Below are 17,415 nucleotides of genomic sequence, written 5' to 3' on the forward strand. Positions count from 1 at the left end.
CCTCACGCCTGTAATCCCAGCACTTTGGGAGGCCAAGGCGGGTGGATCACCTGAGGTTAGGAGCTTGAGACCAGTCTGACCAACATGGTGAAACCCCGTCTCTACTAAAAATACAAAAATCAGCTGGGCATGGTGGTGGGCGCCTGTAATCCAAGCTACTCGGGAGGCTAATGCAGGAGAACCACTTGAACCCGGAAGGCAGAGGTTGCAGTGAGCTGAGATCATGCCATTGCACTCCAGCCTGGGCAAGAAGAGCAAAACTCCGTCTCAAAAATAAATAAATAAAAATAAAAAAATAAAGATTGTTTCAATCATTCCACATATGCTGGGCATCAGTGGTGCCCTGGGCAAGAGGGACACAGACGGAGGTTGGCAGCAGGATGGCAGCCCTTGAAGTCCCTCTCCTGCAATGCACTTGACTCTGGGAGCCCTGTGTGGCGGGAGGGCACTGGTGTATGGGGCTCTTGCTGAGTCTAAGTGACAAGGGGATTCATGAGCAGGATGTGGGGGTGTGTGGGAGGGATCTCAGGAGAACACCCAGCCTGGGCCCGTGGGGCACACGTGCACCTGTCTTTCGGACAACTGTGCTGGCAGTGGAACTTAGGAGGAAGACTAGGGGAGGCCAGAGGACAGGCCTGGAGGCAGGCGGAAATGGAAGCTGCTTCCAGGGTGGAGGGGGCGGACGGGGAGGAGTGGGGATGGGAGGAAGGGAGCTGCCATGGACAGGACTTGCTGAGGACGCCGCTGCAGCAAGGGGAAGAGGCCTTTGAGGATGCATCATCCGTGGACCTGGGAGGCCCTCCGGTGGCAACCACACTTTTTTGGGCTAGACACATAACCTGGGCAGGTGACTTCCTAAAGAGGCAGTTTCCGGGCCTTTGAAGGGACATAATTAGACAACCCTCCCGCCCCCCTCCCCCCCAAAAATAATAACCAGTAACAAGGCAAGGAGGCATCCCAGGGCCCTCCACAAAGCTCCATCTCTGCCAGGGCAGGGCCAGTGCCAGCTTCATGCCCAAGGACCACCTGCCCTGACCCTGGACACTGGAGCAGAGAGCCTTCCTCTCCTGGCTGTCAGAATGTGGTGCCCAGAGCTGGCCCCATGTGGCTCCACCCTGCTGCTTACTGGGCCAGAGTCCCCTTCCCTGCCCGTGAGTCTATAATGGCTCCTGCACTGGACCTCCAGGCCCGAGTCCTGCCAACCCTCCTTGTTGCCTGGAATTCCCAAATTGGGCACTTAGCTTTGGTCCCCTTTTAAGGTTCTGTTTTTACAACTTGTCCTTGTCCCCCATCCCACTGCAGAGCCAGGGCTCTCCTGCAGCACGGATGCAGGTCCATGCTGGATCCCTGCGGAGCTGGGATTGCTGCTGCTGAGCGTGTGCTCTACTCTGGGCTCTGTCCCCCTTGTCCTGAGGCAGAGACCCTCAAGGCTTCCTGGCTTTGACCCCAACGTCAGGCTTCTTTTATGGGATGTCGTCACATCCAGGCCACTGGGGGCCTATGGCATGGCAGTGGGACCAGTACAAGGACAAAATCATTTTTAGGAGTCACTCAATAAACAGATCAGCAGTGGCTGGGATGCCTCTCTGATCAATGTGTGAGAGGCCTAGAGGGAAGTTGGGAGATAGGGCAGCTGTCTTCCATATCAGCTAGAGGAATCCCAAACAGTCAATCGGATCAGGGGCACGAATGCCTGTCTGTGGAGCCGCCATGCCTGTGTGGCTTTGCTTTTCTCTTTTTGAGCACAAGCTGGCCAGCTGAGCTCCTCTACAGGCAGCCCCAGGGTAACCCTGCTGCTGCTCACCGTTGCTGCATGTGTGGTTGGTGATGCAGGAGGTCCCCAGCTGTGTGAAGCCCGTCTTACACCTGCTGCAGTTCCTGCTGGAGCCTGCACAGCTTAAGCAGTTCTCGTCACACCTGTGGGAAGATACCATTCCTGCTGAAGTCTGGGGAAGAGGCCCCACCACTCTGGGCTCCCTTCCCAGAACCCTCACCTCCCTGTACCTCCTTCCCACCCCCTCAGCCTCGGTCCTCTGTGGAGAGGCTGTGTCCCCCACCATTCCCTGACACAGGGGCTAAGTGTCTGCGTGTCTTTTCTCCTGTCTGACCTCACTATTGCCCTGGGAGGGCAGAGACAGCCATGGCCAGTTGGCAGGAGCAAGCCCAGGATCAGGGGCCAGGCCTCCGAGGCTTCCCGCAGCTCACCTGGACACCCACCTGGGCCCCGGCACCCAGCTCCCCCCAACCACACATGGCTCCCAGAGCTGTGTCAGTCTTCTCTCTCCAGCGGCTGCCGGGCTGTGATGGCTGTAGGCTTGGGGTCCAGGCCAGACTCCACCCAGGGATGTGACACACCTGACTTGAGCTGACCAGAAGGCTGCTGTCACCTATATGTGGCCATGCCTGCTCACCCTCGGGGAGTGGGAGAGATGCCCCACAATTCCTGCCCCTCTCGGACAGTCCTGGCCCAGCCTGTGCAGAGATGGACCCCAGCCAGGGCTATTTCTAATGCAAGGGCAAATGTGACCTCAGGGGAGGGTTGGTGCACTACAGCCCAAGGGCCACATCCCGCATTTATCCTGGACCACATCACACTCATTCATTGACAATCTTTTGTGTAGCAGTGGCTGAGCTGAGTAGCTGTGACAGAGGCAGTGTGGCCCCAAAAGCCTGAATGACTGGCCATTGTGCCCTTTACAGAAAGCACTTGCCAATGTGGGCCGAGTGCTTGAAGGAGCACGTTTCCCATCCTGGGGCCATGAGCGCACCCCGGCTATGCTGCTGCCTGTCCTGAGTCCAGGGCTCAGTGACTCAGTCTCCACAGTGCTTGCATCAGCTGCCCACCTCCCCACTGTTGCCAGCTAAGGGTGGAACAGGCCCCATAGGCAGGGCTTGGAGCTTTGTTGTGCTCATGCCTGGGCCTCCCTGGGGGGCAGTTCTTTGCTTTATATAGATGCCCCCTCCCTGCTATGTGAAGCCTTCCATGCCCAGATGCCAGGCCTCCTTGTGGGGCTCTTTGCAGAGCATCCCTCTGATGGTGTCTGGTCTCACCACTGACTCCGCTGCTCTGGAGCCCCAGGTGCAGCATCGCTTCAGCCTGGGTGGGAGGTGGGTTATATTACTAGTGTGTCTGAGGATGCTGAGCCTAGAGCTCAAGCCCTTGGTCTGTAATTGTAAATGTGTAAACCCCACAGGCAAACTCACACCCAGGAGCCTTTCTAATGTTCCCATCCAGGCCACCCCAGAGGAAAGGACGGGGTTACAGGACTTGCCAGAGGGGGTTGTGCACTTGTGGGAAGCCCCATGGGCCCGCCCCCATCATGCTGCCCCCTCCCCACACCTGCCCTTGCACATTCCGGTGGCCCAGCCTCCAAACCCTGATGCCCCAGTACAGGTTATGACTTTCCCCACAGACCCTCTGGTTGCTCTTACAGACAATGCCACCGGTGAGAGGAGAACCAGGGCCGAGCTGAGTTATTTAAAGAGATGTCAGTGGTCTGGAGGACCCAGGGGCCCAGTGCCCCCAGGCCATGGCTGAGGGTTGCTTCATCAGTGAAGAACTGTGGTGAGGAGTGGGCTGCGGTGGACAGCCAGGAGGTTATGGCTTGCTTGCTTCTTCAAATACCACCTCACCAAGCTCAGTAGGATGGCAGGGGCCTCGGTTTTCCATTGCTCTATACCAGGTTGTCACACACTTAGCAGCTTAAAATAACACCCACTCAGCGGCTCCCCGTTATGCAGGCAGAAGTCCAGGCAGGCGCAGCTGGGCTCTCCACTGAGGGTCTCACGAGGTTCAGGGCAAGGTGGTGGCCAGGCTGGGCTCTCCTCTGGAGGTTTGGGGAAAGAATCCATCACCATGCTGCTCAGGGAGATGGGTGATGCCCTGTCCCCGTTAGGCCAGTGCAGACGGCTCTCCCCGGGAGACCCTGTGTTTGCTGTGTAGTTCCTGCTTTCCGTCAGGATTACTGTGCCCAGCAGCAGGTCCTCGTGGGCAGCACCAGCTTTGGGCAGGGTGGCTTTTAAGATGCTTCTGGTTCTGCAACCATCTATGGTACCTAGTTTACCCCCAAACACCATGGCCACTTTGCCCTGCCACATTCTGGAAGGACAGGGATGCCTGATGCAGCCCTCTCTCCCTGCTCCTTGCAGAGGCCACTCTCATCAGCCTCCTGCCTGTTCAGGAGCGGGATGCAGAAGACTGACGCTTTCATGCTCCAGCTGGATGCAGAATGAGCATTGGCAGAAGGCGTGCCCCTTCAAGCTGTGCCCCTGGGAGTCTCTGCCCCCGCTGAGCCTGGGGGCAAGTGGAGGCAGGGCCAGGGCATGAGGAGTTTGTCTCCCCCGCTGGCAAGCACTACACAGAGGCCTCTTTTTCTTCTAAGTTGTCCAGGCTGGCTCTTGCTGGGTCCTCTCACTAGGTCTTGAGGGTGTCCGGCCCCTCTCTTAGGGAACTTATCATGCATTGTTCTCAGCGTCGGGCCTCAGCTTCCACCTGCAGTTGCCAACCCAGCAGGCCTGCGTCCTGGCCTGCATGTTCCAATGCAGCCCCCATCTGGCCACATGCTCCCTCGGAACTGCCTGGCACAAGAGTAGCGGACGGCCGCGGCGTCCACCAGCATTCTGGGGCCGGAGGATGCCTGTGGTTCTCTACCAGCTCAGGCTGTCCGAGTGGGGAGAGACCCCGCAGAACCAATTGGACCAAGGCCTTGCTTCCTTTGGGAGGCATCCACACTGATGCTCTTCCTGGGGGTGCTTCTCCAAGACCCGGTGTGTCAGCCCCAGCACTGTCAGCCTCTGCAGGGCCGAAAGCTTCCCCTCATGTGGGAACAAGTACCCAGGAAACTCCTGTCCTCCACTGCCCAAAGAGAGGTTTGCAGTGGAGCTGCCTGCCTGCTGCCTCCTGGGGGGCGGGGTATGCCAATGCTCTGGCTGCCTGCAGGGGTCCAGTTGCACAGCTGTGGGCACGATCAGCATGCCCTGAAATCCAGGGCATTTGACAAATGAAAGTGATTATCACTGTTTAATTCCAAGTTCTCCCTGGATTGCTATATTTAATTATCTGAGAACCAGCTGACTGGTTAACATGAAGGGTTTAACTTCAGACAACCATGCCCAGGGCCCTGTGCAGGACTCAGCAAGGCTGCACCTTGCAAGCGGGTGGCAAGTTTCCTATTTTACAGCAACTCAGTAGAAGGGGCCGATGCTTGCAGAGATACGTAACCGCCACCACGTCCCTCTGCTGTGGGTCACACAAGTGCAAGGACTCAGTGGTCCCTCATGGGCTCACTGTAGGGCTTTGTTTCTAGGGGAATAGGTTACAACCCATAGTGGTTCTTACACACAGCCTGGGAGGCAGAACCCATTGTGGGGTGAATCTGCCAGTGCTAACAGGTACCCAGCTGGGAGCCAGGCATGGGCACCCCTCCCCTGCTCTGACACAAGCCTTTGAGGGCTCCCTCATTTTAAGTCTTTTTCAGATGGAAGCCCCCCGATATGGTTGGAACATTTGTCCCCTCCACATGTCATGTTGAGATGTGAGCCCCAGTGTTGGAGGTGGGGCCTGGTGGCAGTGTTTGGATCATGGGGTGGATCCCTCATAAACGGCCTCACACCATCCCCTTGGTGATGAGTGAGTTCATGTGAGAGCTGCTTGTTTAAAGGTGTGTGGCAACTCCTTCCTTACTTTTTTTTGAGATGGAGTCTCTGTCTGTCGCTCACACTGGAGTGCAGTGGCACCATCTTGGCTCACTGCAACCTCCACCTCCTTGGTTCAAGCGATTCTCCTGCCTCAGCCTTCTGTAAGACTGGGATTACAGGGGCACACCACCAAGTCCAACTAATTTTTGCATTTTTTTTTCTTTTAGTAGAGAAGGGGTTTTGCCATGTTGGCCAGGCTGGTCTTGAACTCCTAACCTCAGGTGATCTGCCCACCTTGGCCTCCCAAAGTGCTGGGATTACAGGCGTGAGCCACCGTGCCCAGCCTCCTTCCCTCTCTTGTTCCTGCTATTGCCACGTGATGTGCTGCTCTTGCTTCACCTTCCATCAGGAGTAAAGAAGCTGGGCAGATGCTGGCGCCATGTGTCCTATTAAGCCTACAGAACTGTGACCCAATTCAACCTCTTTTCTTTATAAATTACCCAACCTCAGGTATTTCTTTTTAGCACTGTGAGAGCAGGCTAACACCTGCCACTTCCCTCACAGCCCACCCCCATCATCACACCTCAGACCTCACCCCATCAACACACCCTCACACCCCATCATCACACACTTACAGCCCACCCCATCATCACACCCTCACAACCCACCCTGATCATCACACCCTCACAGCTCACCCCATCATCACACCCTCACACCCCATCATCACACCCTCACACCCCATCATCACACCCTCACAGCTCCCCTCATCATCACACCCTCACAGCCCACCCCATCAACACACCCTCACACCCCATCATCACACCCTTACAGCCCACCCCATCATCACACCCTCACACCCCATCATCACACCCTCACAGTCCACCCCATCATCACACCCTCACAGCCCACCCCGTCATCACACCCTCACAGTCTACCCCGTCATCACACCCTCACAGCCCACCCCATCATCACACCCTCACACCCCATCATCACACCCTCACAGTCCACCCCATCATCACACCCTCACAGCCCACCCCATCATCACACCCTCACAGCCCACCCCGTCATCACACCCTCACAGTCTACCCCGTCATCACACCCTCACAGTTCACCCCATCATCACACCCTCACACCCCATCATCACACCCTCACAGCTCACCCCATCATCACACCCTCACACCCCATCATCACACCCTCACAGCCCACCCCATCATCACACCCTCACAGTCCACCCCATCATCACACCCTCACAGCCCACCCCATCATCACACCCTCACAGCCCACCCCGTCATCACACCCTCACAGTCTACCCCGTCATCACACCCTCACAGTTCACCCCATCATCACACCCTCACACCCCATCATCACACCCTCACAGCTCACCCCATCATCACACCCTCACAGTTCACCCCATCATCACACCCTCACACCCCATCATCACACCCTCACAGCTCACCCCATCATCACACCCTCACAGCTCACCCCATCATCACACCCTCACAGCTCACACCCATCATCACCCCCTCACAGTTCACCCCATCATCACACCCTCACAGCTCACCCCATCATCACACCCTCACAGCCCACCCCATCATCACACCCTCACAGCCCACCCCATCATCACACCCTCACACCCCATCATCACACCCTCACAGCCCACCCCATCATCACACCCTCACAGTCCACCCCATCATCACACCCTCACAGCCCACCCCATCATCACACCCTCACAGCTCACCCCATCATCACACCCTCACAGTTCACCCCATCATCACACCCTCACAGCTCACCCCATCATCACCCCCTCACAGCTCACCCCATCATCACCCCCTCACAGCTCACCCCATCATCACACCCTCACAGCTCACACCCATCATCACACCCTCACACCCCATCATCACCCCCTCACAGCTCACCCCATCATCACCCCCTCACAGCTCACCCCATCATCACACCCTCACAGCTCACACCCATCATCACACCCTCACACCCCATCATCACACCCTCACAGCTCACCCCATCATCACACCCTCACAGCTCACACCCATCATCACACCCTCACAGCTCACACCCATCATCACACCCTCACACCCCATCATCACACCCTCACAGCTCACCCCATCATCACACCCTCACAGCTCACACCCCATCATCACACCCTCACAGCCCACCCCATCATCACACCCTCACAGCCCACCCCATCATCACACCCTCACAGCTCACCCCATCATCACACCCTCACAGCTCACACCCCATCATCACACCCTCACAGTCCACCCCATCATCACACCCTCACAGCCCACCCCATCATCACACCCTCACAGCCCACCCCATCATCACACCCTCACAGCCCACCCCATCATCACACCCTCACAGCCCACCCCATCATCACACCCTCACAGCCCACCCCATCATCACACCTCACAGCTCACACCCATCATCACCCCCTCACAGTCCACCCCATCATCACACCCTCACACCCCATCATCACACCCTCACACCCCATCATCACACCCTCACAGCCCACCCCATCATCACACCCTCACAGCTCACCCCATCATCACACCCTCACAGCTCACACCCCATCATCACACCCTCACAGCCCACCCCATCATCACACCCTCACAGCTCACCCCATCATCACACCCTCACAGCTCACTCCATCATCACACCCTCACAGCCCACCCCATCATCACACCCTCACAGCCCACCCCATCATCACACCTCACAGCTCACACCCATCATCACCCCCTCACAGGTCCGTTCAAACTCCTCAATGTTGTTCCCACCCTGAATAAGACAGGTTGCCCTGCCCTGTTCTGGGTCCTGAGTTCATGATCTCCCAACATAGGGCAATATTCAGCCAGAAAAGAGGAGACCAGAGCAAACAGCTCCTCCTTTAACAGCTCATGTCCAACAACAGAAGGGTCCAGGGCCATCAAAGAAGGATGGTGACTCTGTGGACGGACGCACGGGAGGGAGCATTCCGGAAAGGAGGATAGGAAAGGTGGAATACATGCGCATTGATTGTGCAGAAAACAGCTTTAGAATGAGGAAATTGTCAGGATCTTTTTACTTTCTCAAAAGTACCTAACTAAAAAAATTTTTTTAAGCCGGGCATGTTGGCTCACACCTGTAATCCCAGCAGTTTGGGAGGCTGAGGTGGGCATATCACTTGAGGCCAGGAGTTTGAGACCAGGTTGGCCAACATGGTGAAACCCCATCTCTATTAAAAATACAAAAAATTAGCTGGGTGAGGTGGTGGGTGCCTGTAGTCCCAGCTACTCGGGAGGCTGAGGCATGAGAATTGCTTGAACCCCAGAGGCAGAGGTTGCAGTGAGCTGAGGTCACACCACTGCACTCCAGCCTAGGTGACCGAGTGAGACTGTGTCTCCAAAAAAAAATTTTTTTTTAACCCAAAACATGGTTTCTCTGATTATCGACAGTGCAAAGATGCATGCTGAGCATGACATGGGCAGGGGCATCCCGCGTAATCCACCACTGGGGTGTGAGCACCTTGCTATTCTGCTTCCCAACCTATCCCGTTGCTGCACAGTGTCTGGCCCACAGCAGGGACCCAACAAATATGCATTCAGTGAACAAACGGACGAAGGCCCCTAACCAGCTCTGTAAATGGGCTCCTGTCCATAGTGGGGTGATGCAACATGCCCTCCCCCGGCCAGACTCTGCCCTCCAACCACTCCTTTGCTGGACACAGCTGCCTGCCGTTCCCCGCCAGGAGGACCGTACCTTCGACACACTTTGTGGGGCAAGCCCGGCATCTCCTCTGGGTAGAACCCCTCACCACAGGCTGGCACACACTTCCAGTCGTGGAAGTGGAAGTTTTTCGCACAGTGAATGCACTCTTCTCTGCCTGGCCCTGAGAGATACAGGAAAAGAAGCAGGTATCAGGGATGGCTGGCAGAAGACCATGCCCCACGCCTGCTTCAGGGCCTTGTGAGATCAGGGGTACCACTGAGGACCCCCCAGGCCACCACCACAGCTGCCATTTCCCAGGTTCTGTGAGCTGGGCCATCCTCATCCACTCCCAGGAGGTGGGCATCGCCATCCCCATTTCACAGACGAGGACATCAAGGCATGAGATGATCTCAGAGGGAGCACACCTGCCCACTGGCCATGCCACGATGATGGGTCCTGTTTCCAACAGGCCTAGGCCCACTTCTGCTCCCTGAACACTTGGAAATCCAGTGCCAAAGTCTTCATATGAAAAATATAAAACAGCTCATTTATTTTTTATATGGATACATGTTGAAATGGCAATATTTTAGACACATTAGGTTGAATAGGATATGTTACTAAAATTATTTTTGCCTGTTTCGTTTGACTGTTTAAGATATGGTTACTAGGCAACTTCAAATTGCGTCCGTGGCCTGCATTTGTGGCTCTTCCATTGCACAGAATGCTGCAGAAGATGACGTGGGAAGATGAAAGAAGAGATCTTTGGGAATGGTGTTGACAGGTATTTGGTGTGTACAGCCAGGGCGTTTTCCACAATAGGGAAAAAATGCCTAAGACTAAGGGTTTATAGGGCAGGGAGGAGGGACTCGAAGAGACAACAGTTCTGAGCAAAGGGCCACGAGTCATGGAGGAAAACCTTCAGGTTGGCTCAGGGTCCGAGGACGACCTGTCGACCTGGGTGAGATGTTGGACACGATGACTAGATAGCACCTCCTCTGGGCCAGGTGTCTCCAGGGAGCATCTGATGGGACGTCAGAGAGGGGCAGTGAGGTGGCCACTGACCGACAGCAGAGAGGGTTACAGGCAGGGAGGAAATTATCTCAGGGGCTCTGTGATAATCACAATGCCCAAGTAAATCTCCCCACAACTGCTTCAGTTCGATTGTGTCTTAGATTGAGGTCTTGCAGTCTGCTCTGGACTCAGATGGGGCCTCTCACTGCGTCAAGGGAAAACCCCTTTGCAGAGGTTCCGGAGCCTGGAGGGCTCAAGCACAAGGCCCTGGGCTCTGGGGCTGGCTCCACACCTCAGAACCGCAGCTGGGAGCCTGGGAGGGAATTCTGAGCTCATGCAGGAGAAGCTCCTCCTTTGAGAGTCAGGAAGAGTGAAGCTGAGAAGGCTACAGGGTTTTGAGCAGGAGGCAGATGTAGGGCCCTCAAGGGGCCTCTTGAGGACCACCGTCTTCATGGCGGGTGTCTCCCTCTCTTCCTGAGGTGCGGTGGAAGAGCTGCCCCCCAGGGTCGGGACTCTGCCTGGTTTATGTTGTTCTGGAGCAGAGGCTGCTCTTCGCTTTGGCCAACGCCGCCCCTCCCCATCGCTGATCTCTGGGAGCATCTGGTGGGTGGGTCTCGTGCACAAGGCGGGGTGCCACTCTGAGTGGGGTTTGGGAGCTGTTCAGGGCCTGCTGTTGTACCTCTTGTGCCTCACCTGCTGAACCCGTCTTCCCCACTATCCTTCCTCCAGCACCAGGGTCCTTAACACCTGCGGAGCCTCCAAAGTGGGAAAGAAAGCTTGTTCTTGTTTGTACTTAGTTTAATGCTCAATGTATTAAGCTTCAAAGTTGTTAAAACACATTTATTTGGAGATAGTGGCACACAAATGTAAATTCACTTAATGCCACTGAACTGTATGCCTAAAAATAGTCAAGATGGTAAATTTTATGTGATGTGTATTTTACCACAATAAAAAAGCTGTTAAAGTGGGTTGATTTTCTAAGCGAGCTATTTCTCAACTACTAAAAAATATGAATTTCATAACTCAGTGGAAGTCTTTTAAGGATTCCATTAAGTCGCAAGTCTCTATAGACTTTGAACACTTTAAAAGCACCCACAATCATAGCAATAAGAGCAGAATGGGCTGTGCTTATACAGGACCTGCTATGTCATTTGCGGGGCCCAGTATAAAGTGAAAATATGGAGCCTTTGTTCAAAAAGCTGGAAAAATGTGCCATGACAGGGACTAAAACAGAGAGCATTTTCCTTTCTTTTGAATCTCTCTGTCTGTTGTAGTGTTTCTCATTTGCTGTTTCAACTAGTGCCGTCTCAGGCACGGGATGCTCACGCATGAGGGCTGACCGTCACAGTTGCTTGGGGCACTGCCCCGCAACTTGGTATGTGTGTGCCCTGCAGGCTGTCAGCTGCTAATCCACATGCCATGCCCCAGGTGGGTAAGTCGCATCCCACGGGGCCACTGCATTAACCCAGCTGTGCCAGCAGCCCTGAAGGATTACAACCTCCATGCCAGGACATACGGGGCACCTGGACTCAGGAGGATGAGAGGCTCATCTCGATCGAGTTGCCTGCCAAGTGCACTGGAGCACTGTGAGCCAAGGGTGGGGACAGATTCCACCATGCCCTAACCCCAAGCACCCATGCCTGACTCCGACCCTCCCCACGACTGTGCCCAGGCCCCTGGGTGGGTGGTGGGCTGCAGTGATCACTGAATGGGAACAGGGAGGGGAATGCCAGGTGGACCTGGGTCTCCAGGGCACAGGAAGTGGGCAGCTGAGAACAGCTGCCTCCAATGAGGTCCACACCTGACATGGAGCAAGAAGCCTCCAGTGACTCAGAGGAGGAAAATGAGGTCTGTCTCCCAAGAGGCTGCCAGGGGATAGATGTACACGTTCCCAGGAGCTTAGAAAGAACCCCAGGCCAGAGGGCATAGGGTGCAGGGGAGACCTCCTAGAGCTGAGCACCTGCTCACCAATGAATTTAATAGCTGAAGTGATGGAGAAGTCACTGGTTTGAGATGAGAATTCCAAGGGACTCTATAAAGCTTTTTGCCATCAGGCAATCTGGGGACTCAAAGAAAGAAAGTGAATTATTGAAATCAAAGCATTGCAAAACTGTATGCCTGAATGTTATGGATTCAAGTGACGATGAAATTTAAATAAGCAACATCAATGATGCTTCCTAATCAATTTGGGCTAAATAAGTCAAAGAAACAATAAAAATAATAGACAAAAAGGTGACAGGCAAACTGCTAGGGAAATCTGCTGAGCTGCCAGTGGGTGGAACCCATCCAGATGCTGAGCACTGTGGCCTTGAGGGCTGTCCCAGGAGGGAACTGAGGAGGACATGTCTCCCCTGGGCGGTCTGAGGTCAGTCTGGCAATCACAGGAGGACACCGGCCTTGGCCACAGCCTTGTTCATCAGGTCTGTCTATTCCAGGACATACGGCAGGGAGCTGCATGGGGTGCTCATGGCCGGCCACATGGGGAGGGGTGTGCCCATTCTGCAGCATTTCTGAGGCACAGTAGTATCATGGAAACTGATTTAGCAGAGACTTAATTCTGGTTTTTTTTGACAGAGTCTTACTCTGTCACCCAGGCTGAAGTATGTAGGGGTGTGATCTCAGCTCACTGCAACCTCCACATCCCGGTTTCAAGCGATTTTCATGTCTCAGCCTCCCCAGTAGCTGGGATTACAGGTGCCCGCCACCACACCCGGCTAATTTTTGTATTTTTAGTAGAGATGGGGTTTCACCATGTTGGCCAGGCTGGTCTTGAACTCCTGACCTCAGGTGATCCACCCACCTTGGCCTCCCAAAGTGCTGGGATTACAGGCGTGAACCACTTTGCCCGGCCAGTAGAAACTTAATTCTTAAATTATTACTGCAGAAAAAACTCATATGATGTGAGTTTCTTAGAAAGGACCAAAGTACCAAGGACAGAAAGGAGAGAGGAGAAAACTTAACCCAAAACATATCTGAGCCCACAGACTGATGGTGCACTTCAATTTACTTGTGCAAATAGCTCTGCAAAACAAAATCCAATAAAATGAATGAATTCTCTGCTATTCCACATAAAAACTGTGCCTGGGAGACACCTGTGCCATCATCTTTGTGGGGAATTATAATACATGTAAAATTGTTTATAGAATTCTTTTCCTCTTTGAACAAAATGTTCAAAATAAGTGAAGATAGGCACAAAGAACTAAGGCTATGTTTGAAAACATCCCCATCCCCACCTGGATCCATTCCCGCCTCTCCCAAAGCCCTCTCAATGTTTATGGTGGTGTGTTTCTGTCCACGCCGTTCCACAGCAAGAGCTGAGCTCTGAGACAAGATGGCTTAGGAGTGGTTGAGCATCCCTTATCCCTTTCCCCGTCTGAAATAAGCCACTGCCTGGCTGGGTTTCTAATAAGAAACTCAGGCTGTGTGTTCAAAGTAGGCCTTTGCATTGTTTTGGGATTTTGTTTGAAATTTAAAAACATGGTTTTAAAAAAAATTTCCAACAAAACATTTTCCTTTTGTGGAGAACGGGGTCTCACAGCTTTGCTGCCCAGGCTGGTCCTGAGCTCCTGGGCTCGAGCTATCCTCCCACCTCTGCCTCTCTAAGTGCCGGGGTTATAGGCATGAGCCACTGCAATGTACATAAAATTTACCATTTCAGCCATTTTTAAGTACACGGTTCAGCAGCATTAAGTACATTCACACTGTTACGTAACCATCGCCAGCATCTATCCTTAGAAGAACTGTCATTTCTCAAGTTGAGACTCTGCAATCATTAAACATTAAATCTCCACTCTCCCTGCCCCCAGTCCCTGGTAGGGCCTTTGTACCTTGTTTTGCCTTTGCATTTTAATGCTGCAATAAATGCAGAAGCCCACGAAGTCCTAGGGCTTTCTCAGGCTCAAGGCAGCTAGCCTACGCTTGGGTGACGCTGGCCCGAGGCCTCGAGGCCTCCGCAGGTGGTGAACTCACCCACGCAGGTTCCACAGGTGTGATGGCATTCCCCACATCTGATCAGCTCTGAGTCAAAGTAGGTGCCTGGCTCGCAGTCAGGAATGCAGCTGCCCCGTGCAAGGCTGTTGAAAAGAAAGAGGCAGATTTCCACATCCATTCCAAAAGTCTAATTAGATTATGACTTGCCCTCTAACACCTTTCCCAAGAGGAGATGTAAGTGGCTGAGGCACAGTTCTTTGTGTCACTGAAAGTTCTCAGCTAAGGAAAGCTGGGAAAGCCAACCCGCAGTCCACTGGGGGCCCAGCAGCAATGGCCATGAGGGCCTGGGAAGCCAAGCTCCCATCATCAGGCAGCAGGCGCTGGGCTCCGTCCTTGACCCAGTGATAGCTTTTCCTTATAGTCATTTCTCCAACTTGAATCCAAACCCCATGAAGAGAAGTGGAGCTGTGTGGGTCATCACTGGTGGCATGCTAGCTCAGTCTCAGTGTCAAGTCCCTCTTGAAGTGTTGGCATTTATGGCGTTTGACGGGGCTGTCGGCTGCAAGGCTGGCCCTGAACCCCAACCCGCTCTTGCCTCTCTCTTGCTTCAAACCTTGAAACCTTCTGCAGCTTCGCAATGAACTTGAAATAAGATGCCCTCTGCAGCCCTAGCAGGCCTGTCAGATGCAGCTCCTGCCTTCCTCTTTCACCCCATTTGTGCTTGCCCTCACTTCACTCCAGTCAGCCGAGTGCTGGACAAAGGCACAGATGCTGAGCTAGACCACCCACGTGGATGGCTTCTGCCACTTCCCAGTGTTCGACCCCAAGCATCTCTGTTTCCCTTCCTGTTAATTGGTTTCTACATCATAAAGTTGCTTGGAGGACTCAATGAGCTAATCCCCATAAACATTTCAGTGTCTGGCACACAGCAGTGTGAATCAATATCACCTACTATTATCTCTTTAGTTCCTGAGATTATACTGTGTACGATCTGTGATGTACATGTTCTAAATGGGTTTGCCACTAAACATACTGAGCAAGGGCTCTGGGGTGCATCTGTCAGATCCGGAGACTCCTGCTATGACACTGGGATTTATAATAAAAAATATATGAAAAGAAAAAGGAAAAAAAAAAAGAAATGTATGTTTGGTCTTTGTCCTGGCACACAGCTCCTAAAACCCTTGGAATTACCAAAGTGCTAAATGTCTTTAATAACTGATAGCTGGGTGTTCCTGGTAGCCTCTAGACAGGGGCTGGCTGCCAGGGAACCAACCATTGAACAGAGCTTTGGAATTTTTAGCCCTACTACTCTGACCTCCCTCCTGGGAGGTGAGAGGGGCCGAAGGCTGAATTGATCACCAAAGGCCAATGATGTAATCAATCATGCCTATGTAACAAAACCTCCATAAAAACCCAAAAGGTCAGGGTTTGGAGAGCTCTGGGTTGGTGAACAAGAACACATCCACATCCTGGGAGCGTAGCACAGCCCAGCCCCATAGGGGTGGAAGGTCCAGCGTTCAACCCTTCCAAACCTCACCCTCTGCATCTCTTATCTGAATGTGTGTCATATCCTTTGTAATAAATGGGCACATGTAAGTAAAGTCTTTCCCTGTGAGCTGCTTTAGCCAATTAATCGAACCCAAGGAGGGGATCATGGGAAATCCGATTTGTAGCTGGTCATTCAGAAGCTCAGGTCACCATGTGGGACTCGTGACTGGCATCAAAGCGGGGCAGTCTTGGGCTGAGCCCTCAATTTGTAGGATCTGACACTATCTAGTGTGTCAGAATTGAGCTATTTATTTTTTATTTATTTATTTTTGAGACAGGATCCCATTCTGTCACCCAGGCAGGAGTGCGGTGGCACGATCTCAGCTCACTGCAACCTCCACCTCCCAGGTTCAAGTGATTCTCCTGCCTCAGCCTCCTGAGTAGCTGAGATTACAGGTGTACACCATCATGTCTGGCTAATTTTTGTATTTTTAGTAGAGACAGGGTTTCGCCATGTTGGCCAGGCTGGTTTCAAACTCCTAGCCTCAGGTGATCTGCCTGCCTCGGCCTCCCAAAGTGCTGGGATTACAGGTGTAAACCACCGCGTTCAGCCTGAGCTATATATTTATTATATATATCTTACAGTTCACTGGAGAACTGCTTGGTGTGTGGGGAAAAACCCACACGTTTTGGCTACCAGAGGTGAAGTGTGTTGTATTTTGTGTGCAAGAGTAGGAGAAAACACTGTCTTTTCCTATCTCTTACACCTGCGTTTAGCAGGAAGACGTCTGTATGTTGGCAAGCTCCTCTGCATAGATGGCGGACACCCACCCAGCACCCTTCCTCTTCATGGTGCCATGCCCACTGCGAATGGCAGTTAAATCACGTCTTTAATAACTGACATTCCCCTGCAAACCTTTCCTGTGTTGATCCCCCTGAAGAGATGGATGGCCAGAGGCGGCGGCTCGGCTGCTCTCCTGCTGCTTTAACATGACTGCAGTGATTTGAAGTCACAGCTTAAGAGGATATTGGGCAATAAACGGAAGCTTTCTGTGGCTGCCGGCTGGCGATGTGTCTGGAGTTTGCATGCCTCTCTGAAAGCTCGTCAGTGATGGAACCGCTGCTTCTATGTGGCGGGGCTACTGTGTGCATTTTCTCTTTAGCACACTATTCCTAAATTGACTATCCGATTTCCCTCTCCTACAGGATGGGACAGGATGCATAAATGCATTTCCGAGGATCCCTCAGCACTTCTCTGCTGGGAAACAGGCAGGTTCCAGGGAGCTGGGAACACAGAGCCTCCTCTTCCTGATACCCCCAGCTACCAGCCTGGGTTGAGGATCCACTCCTGGGCTGCCTGACCTGCAGAGCCTGGGACATCAAAGCTGGCCTCTCCCAGGCCGCCAGCTGAATGTCTCCTTCCTCTTCCAACTCTTTTATCTTTGGGGGATCCCTTTCCTGGGGCAGTTCATCCTTTCACTCCTAATCCTGCCTTGTCCAGCCAACAGGTTTAAATGACAGCAGATGTGATGCATGACTTTGGGAGCCTTGCTTTGCCTTCCCTCTCCTGGACTCCTGGCTGCTTGGGGTCCTCTTCTCCCCAGTACTCTGATCTGGAAGAAAGGGGCAGGCTGAAGGAAATGAAGGCAG

The 17,415-nt window shown here is 53.3% G+C and overlaps 1 protein-coding gene and 1 pseudogene across 3 annotated transcripts in view; both read right to left on the reverse strand.

The window, feature by feature from the left end:
- The window catches only part of PCSK6 (proprotein convertase subtilisin/kexin type 6), a 188,749-nt gene that overhangs the window by 4,921 nt on the left and 166,413 nt on the right, over positions 1-17,415 (reverse strand). For 2 of the 3 annotated variants that reach the window (XM_024232758.3, XM_024232759.3), the window contains 3 exons: positions 14,317-14,420; positions 9,388-9,517; positions 1,805-1,917 (listed from right to left, as the gene is read on the reverse strand). In XM_024232758.3, coding sequence (XP_024088526.2) covers positions 1,805-1,917; positions 9,388-9,517; positions 14,317-14,420 — 347 coding nt within the window. Of the gene's footprint in view, positions 1-121; positions 242-1,804; positions 1,918-9,387; positions 9,518-14,316; positions 14,421-17,415 lie in introns of those variants that run through there. The other variant, XM_063716323.1, reaches the window with a different exon arrangement.
- LOC103892604 (uncharacterized) lies at positions 2,570-3,267 on the reverse strand (annotated as a pseudogene).

Source organism: Pongo abelii, chromosome 16 (genome assembly GCF_028885655.2).
Source record: "Pongo abelii isolate AG06213 chromosome 16, NHGRI_mPonAbe1-v2.0_pri, whole genome shotgun sequence".
In the NCBI taxonomy this organism is placed as follows: domain Eukaryota; kingdom Metazoa; phylum Chordata; class Mammalia; order Primates; family Hominidae; genus Pongo; species Pongo abelii.